Source organism: Mastomys coucha, unplaced genomic scaffold, assembly GCF_008632895.1.
Source record: "Mastomys coucha isolate ucsf_1 unplaced genomic scaffold, UCSF_Mcou_1 pScaffold12, whole genome shotgun sequence".
NCBI lineage: Eukaryota > Metazoa > Chordata > Mammalia > Rodentia > Muridae > Mastomys > Mastomys coucha.
Window position 1 is genome coordinate 10041034 of NW_022196894.1, and position 7239 is coordinate 10048272.

The 7239-nt window shown below is 41.0% G+C and overlaps 1 protein-coding gene across 5 annotated transcripts in view; it reads left to right on the plus strand.

Moving 5' to 3' along the window:
* The window catches only part of Mrtfb (myocardin related transcription factor B), a 174173-nt gene that overhangs the window by 144714 nt on the left and 22220 nt on the right, over window positions 1-7239 (plus strand). For all 5 annotated transcript variants that reach the window (XM_031363061.1, XM_031363075.1, XM_031363068.1 and 2 more), the window contains one exon: window positions 5110-5247. In XM_031363061.1, coding sequence (XP_031218921.1) covers window positions 5110-5247 — 138 coding nt within the window. The remainder of the gene's footprint in view (window positions 1-5109; window positions 5248-7239) is intronic.

The following is a 7239-nucleotide window of genomic DNA, read 5'->3' on the forward strand; positions in this document are numbered from 1 at the left end:
AAAAAAAAAAAAAAAAACTAGGGGGGAGGGACAAGCCAATCACAAAGGGACAGACATGAACTGTGTCAAGTCATTGAATTCATGGGCGGTAAATAGAACAGTAGTTGCTATGGGAAGAGAATGGGGCTCATAGAAGGGCCAAGGAGACATCAAGGGTGCCTCTAAATGTGCTTAGTCGTACTGATTTATATGTGTATGTCTATTGGGGTATTGCCCCCTAGAGCTAGTTAGCGGCAGTTATAAGCCACCGAGTCTGGTGTTAAGAACCAAACTCAGATCCTCTGCAAGAACTCTCTGGGCTCTTAACCACTAAACTGTCTCTCTAGCCTCACTTTTTGTTTATATTTTAACATATACACTTTGTAAAGCAGCACTGTGTCCATGTACCCACGCTCACCATGGGTACATATATAATGGAAGCACCAGCCTAGGACCCACTAAGGCTTGTGCTGATGTCTTTGTGCACTTCTAATGTTCTGCTACTTGGTCTAAAAGGAAGCATATGCCATGCAAGGTTATTGAGGGTAAAACAGAATAATGTAAAGATTCCTGAAATAGAACAGTAAACCCTATTTCCTTCTCTCAAAACAAAATCAAGGGCTTAAGCTTATAAGTATATACTGTAGAAACAAGTAAAAGGTTATACATGACACACTTCATCAGATGAGAATTTATATGCTGTATTCAACATACAAAACATGTCTGGGTTTGCATTCAGTTCATTCATTATTTATTTTATCTGTGTTAGAATTGAAATATATAAACAGTAGTCAAAGAACAGTCATAGTTTTTAGTTTATTTTCATGTTGTGGTCTTCAGCAAGATCTCTTCTGCATCCTGAATTAAAAGCACATTTATTAGAGATTGGAAAGCTACAACATAGGAAAGGAAGAGCTTTCCAAAGAGCAACACTTGGGCTGTCATTTACAGGGTGTACAGGGGAGGCAGCCAGAGCTTGCACTGTACGGGGACTGATGAGCACTAGCTCTCAGCTCTTCTCTGCAGTGGCAGAACTTTCTTGTAGCAAGTTCTTTTTTTTTTTTTTTAAGATTTATTTATTTATTTTATGTATGTGAGTACACACTGTAGCTGTACAGATAGATAGTTGTGAGCCTTCATCTGGTTGTTGGGAATTGACTTTTAGAACCTCTGCTCATTCCTGTCAACCCCACTCGCTCCAGTAGACCCTGCTTGCTCCAGTCGGCCCCTGCTCACTCCAGCCCAAAGATTTATTTATTATTATAAATAAGTATACTGGAGGCTAGAGAGATGGCTCAGCAGTTAAGAGCACTGACTGCTCTTCCAGAGGTCCTGAGTTCAATTCCCAGCAACCACATGGTGGCTCACAACCATCTGTAATGGGATCTGATACCCTCTTCTGGCGTGTCTGAAGACAGCTACAGTATACTCATATACATTAAATAAACTATTTTTCAATAAATAAATAAATACACTGTAGCTGTCTTCAGACACACCAGAAGAGGGCATCAGATCTCATTATGGGTAGTTGCAAGCCAAGATGTGGTTGCTGGGATTTGAACTCAGGACCTTTGGAAAAGCAGTCAGTGAGTGTTCTTACCCACTGAGCCATCTCACCAGCCCCCTGTAGCAATTTCTAGTAAGAGAAAAGTTAGTTTTAAGGTTAAAAGTCTCTTTTTTGAACTTATATCAATATATAAGTTCAAAATATCCAGCATTTAATATTTTTCTGACATTTTCCTTTGAATAATGTGTGTATGCACACATATGTGGAAGCCAGAGGTTGATGTCAAGTGTTGTATATGTTCATGTGAGCGCACGTGCGTGTGTGTGTGTGTGTGTGTGTGTGTGTGTGTGTGTGTGTGTGTGTGAGTGTGTGTAAGCTAGAGATTAACATTAGGGTCTTCCTCAAATCACTTCCATCGTACTTTTTGAGATAAGGTCAGTCACTGAACCTGCAGCTCAGTCACTTGGCAAAGCTGGCTAAGCTAGCAGCCCTAGAGACCCTCCCACTGCCTTCCCAGCGCTGGGATTACAGATGCACACTGCCAGACCTTGCCTTCTTTTTCCTTCTTCTTCATGAATACTCGGGTTCTAAACTCAGATCCTTGTGCTTACATGGCAAAATCTTTTTGATGGTGCTGGGATGAAAGTGAAGGTACGAGCAGTCACGATCCTAGACCCTGTGGTGGGAATAGTCACCCTGTGGGATGGGAAGTCAGGGCTGCAACTTCTGTTTCTTTAGGAAAATAATTCTGTATCAAAATGAATGCAGTTTAGACGTTCACCTAGCATTCTTTCTAAGGTGATGTCATATTGCTCAGTTAACTATAGAGCAATAAAGTGTCCTTTGTGACCTGCATATTTTCAACCCTTTTATAATATGGTTATTTCAGAACCCTGGCACCTGGGTTCTTTGGAGCCTAACACTAGACATGGCGTAGGTGTCATTTGGGAGGATATTTTGGGTCTTTCTAAAGACATGCTACAAAGCCTCACAGAGTGCCTCCGGACTCTGGTTCTGTTGTTAACACTTTACTCTCAAATATATCATGACTGCCTGTGCTGGTCAGCGCACCAGGCAGAATGTACAAACATAAATGTGTAATTCAAAATTTAAGCATTTTTTCAAAATCATTACAGCCAATGAACCAGATTCTTACCCTCACCTAATGTCTGTGCCACCCTCCAAGCAGAACCATTGTTCATTGTGGGTGAGTGAATTCACACATAGACCATCTTAATACGCACACCATTTTTTAAATGAATGTAACCTGTTCTCTATGAGCTAAGAATGAAGACAGTCACTCCAGTCAAATAGCTTTGACCATAGCAGGAAGTCTGTATCCAAAAATCATGCCTAAAATTTATTCCTTGGCACAGCAGAACTGTCAACTCTTAGCTTAGCTACTAGGGAGGTAAAATCCTTTGGTGATGTGAGGGGCATTGAAGTACAGTCTTATTGCAATGAGCTCCAATGTTCTATTTTGGGGCTTGTACCACAGTAACAGCCAAGATTTTAAACTCTACTAAAAACAAAACAAAAAGACTTTATCAATTTATGTTCATTTAAAACAAAACTAGTAGTGATGTATTATTTTAAAATATACAGCTAACATGTTTGGAGTTATTTAAAATGTATATTAAGAAAAACATATGTATTTTCAGTATTGCTGCAGACAAGCATCTACATAAGACTGTTTAATTGATTGTTTTATATCAACTTTTATAGTACTCATTTTTATTGTTACAATATTTTATAAATTTTAAAGAATATGACAAAACAAAAAAAAATGTATTGCAAGTATTAAAGGGGGGTCTCTGGGAGGAGTTGGGGTAACAAAAGGGAAAGAAGAATGTGATGTAATTCTATTTACTTAAAATATGTTTTTAAATGTTAACAAATTCAAATAAACTGAAATTATGTATCTTTTCTCATCATAATGCAATAAAACTTAAATCAATTAAAAAAAGAAAGATTAAAAAAATATATAGGAGAGCTAAAAAAAATTTTAAAAAAACAAACAAAATTTAAGCATTTGATTCTACTTCATATACCAGTTATACAAGAGCGAAATACTGTGCTCCCCGTGGGACCACCCAGAGATACTTCTTTCTAGATAATAACTAAGAACATAAGGCCATATCCGGTAAGGCTTGGCTGGCCACAGGCTTGTCAGGAAGCCAGACATCTTAGTATTGAAGAACACAGGACGGGTCCTAGAACGGGTCCCTAGATGCCGTTTCTGAATGAAATGAAACTGACCACAGCTATCTTTACAGAGTCCCTTACAGTGTCTTAACATTAATAATCACAAGCTGAAATGAATAGCAGGAGCTGTCCTTAAGGAGAGAGCTGTAGACTTGTGCTCTCATAGGCACAGTTGGGCTTGAGGGCAACAACAGCGCCATTCATCAATTAAACAAATGTTTAGTGCTTATTCACACCAGGTGAATAGTTCTTGTTGCTAATAGTACTCCAGGTTTTCAGGTTGTTTATTTTAAGGAAGAGATAAACAGTTTGCTATTTTAAATACTTCCACAAGATTGTTGCTATAATGCATTGATGAACTGAAAGGGCAGGTCAGGGGTCTTGTTCCTGAAGTCAAGGCCACAGCCCATGGCACTGACAGATGATGGTGACACTGTGGTAATGACATGTCACATGTGGAGTGAAGTCCTAGTGAGAAGGAGTGTGACCTTCTGCAGCTTCTTCTGCCTTCCACCTCACCCTAGCTCCGTGCTGCTGCTCACTAGTGCGGGGAAGTCCAGCATCTGTGAGAGGAGCTCCAGGATGCAATGAGACAGTCTCCTGGGAGTGCATTACTAAGCTTCTCTTTTGAAAGATGCATGGATGTGGTCAGTTAGCATCAGCTCTGAGGCAGAAGTCTGAGGTGTGCAGCACATTGAAGGCCCTGGGGTGACAAAGGCCTTCTCTGAGACACTGCCAGCTGCAGGGGACAGAGCACGTCCATTCTGTGAGAGGCCAGACCAACATGTGAATGAGCTAGGGTTAGCATGGCCTGTCTATCAGGAAAACTTTTGAAATGCCATATATTGTTTTGGGTGTTTTTGTGAGTTTTAAATATTTTTCCAAAGATAAAGATGGTTCCAACCATATTTTTGAGGGGGAAAAACTAAAACCACTACCATATATCTAACCTTGCTTAGTTTTAGCTATCCATTGCTACAGAGGTAACTGGTAAATAACCTGCTTCATCAAGATTAAATCTGTAATTCCTTTGGATCCTATGCACAATAGTATATTTTTCTTTGTTTCATGTTTGTAGACTTATTTTTATTTTTTAATATTTTTAAGTTTTTATACATTTGTAATTAAAATTGAATTATATCACTTATCCCTCCCTTTCCTCCTTTGAGCCCCTCAAACATCCCCCCACTCTCAATTTGAGAGCCTCTTATGCTTTATCATTATTACATATATGTATATTTGTATGTAGGTATGTACAAACATAAAACCAACCTGCTGAGTCCATTTCTGTTGTTTATGTGAATATAGTTTGAGGCTGACCACTTTGTACTGGATAGTCAGGAAGGGGCATTTGGTAATTCCAGTCTTCTTACAGTCACTGATCTCATGGCCTTGTCTTTTTCTGCCTTTCCCAACAGTTTACCTCAGTGTCCCCAGCAGTTCCTGAATTCTTGAAAACCCCTCCAACTGCAGACCAGCCTCCCACAAGGTCTACAGCTCCCGTCCTCCCCACAAACACTGTGTCCTCAGCGAAGTCTGGCCCAACACTGGTGAAGGTGGGTACCCAGGACTCCACTCAGTGGCTCTGTCTCAAGCCTATGGACACTAAACTTGTGTCTTGACCTCCCACATGCTTTTAACCCAAACCTTGAAAATTAAACTGTAGTGCTTGATAGGCTGAGTCAACACATGACCTGTCCTCAAGATAACAGAAAAATGATAAAGAGCTTGGCTTATATGAAGTGCTGTGCTATGAGGAATCCTTCCATCAGCAGCCCTGACCAGCTAAGCACACTCAGATGACTTACTTCAGCACAGCACTGGAGGTACAGCCTCCCATAGGTGTCTTTTATGACAGCCGACTTTGGGAATAATTTATACACAAAAGTGGAGGATCTCTCTGGTATCCAGATGAGAGTGTATGCTGTTCAGAAACTCTGGAGAGGTTTTTGGGTTAGCCATTTTGGCCAGAAGCACTTGGTGTGATCTCAGATAAGCCCAGTTCATGGCACTGTTCCCTGAAGTGCACTTGGTTGAAATAATTCAGTTAGAATAAGTCTCAAAGGAGGAGGAGAAAACACACACACACACACATATATAGTACATTTTAAAAATTCTTAAAGTCCTATAATAAAATAGTAGGAGAGCAAGGAGTAATTTAATCATTTTATAGATGGCTCTTCCTAAAATTGGCAGCGTACGTGTCTCAGAGCTCTTGAAGTACATAGGATATTAGTGTTAGCCAACCTTGCCAACATGAAGAAACTGACCCTCAAATAAGAAGTGGCATGGCCAGAACGGTCCAGTCTCCCAGGTTCTCCTCCAGCCCTTTCCTGCCCTGATGGTCAAGCAGCACTCAGTTGTAGGGCAAAAGCTTGCCCTTCAGATGAGTACAGCCTTCTCCCCCACCTTCCCACCAAGGCTGTCTGAGTCAGGACACCTTTTCCCAGCTTAGTACTGGAACCAGGAATATCCTCAAAGTCACTTCCTAATGCATGTTGCAGTATCTCCTCCACCACCCTGTATCCCTGAATGGCACTAAAAGATCCAGGCTGCTAGCCTGTCCATGTCACCTCTTGCTTCCTCTGCTTCACTACTATCTCCTTTTAGGAAGGGCTTTGACTCTGTGGGGAAGCACCAAGGAACACTGTGTAGTTCCAGGGAAGGCAGAGGAAGGGGTAGATCAAGGACTCCTGCAGCGGGACTTGAGTGGTGTGCTGAAGAGTGTGTAATAGCTGAGCAGGCTGAAAGGCAAGCTAAAGCCTTGCCATTTACTACAGGGTACCCGCTCCCACCAGAGCCACCGGCTTCAAGTGCACTGTGTGATGTCCCAAGCAGATTTATGGAAAAGATGCACACTGAGCTCTTGTGAATCAATCAGCCTGTTTCCATTAGCTGTTTCTAACCCTGCTATAAAAGTCATGCTACAGAACCATTCTCTCATGACACATAGTCTGTGCAGAGAGAGGAAAGCACCTTCCCAGTAGGCATACACTGGCATTCAACTTCCTGTTGAATTTGCCCGAGTATGTTAACAGCTTCAGTCTCTGCTCTAGATCTTCTTTGGTTATGAGCATGTACATGTTGCTTATTCAGAAGATCTAGTCAGTTGTCTATGACTAAAGCAGTTTAGCAATGATGTCCTCTTTTGTCTTGGGTTTTTCATTATTTATTTGTATGAATATTCATCTTCATGTGTATGTGTGTACCATGTGAGTGCCCCAAACCCAGGTGTTCTGCAAGAGCAACCAGTACTTTTACAGCTGAGCCACCTCTCCAGCCCACTGTTTTGTTTCATTTTGTTCTTTGTCTTGTTGTTTTTCTTTCTTTTATTGAAAATAGATGTTTCAGCTGGGCAATGGTGGCACACGCTTAATCCCAGCACTTGGGAGGCAGAGACAGGTGGGTTTCTGAGTTTGAGGCCAGCTGCTCTACCGAGTGAGTTCCAGGACAGCCAGGGCTACACAGAGAAACCCTGTCTCAGAAAAAAAGAAAAAGAGGAAAAAAAAGAAAAACATCTATTTTCTTCTTTTTTTTTTTTTAACTTT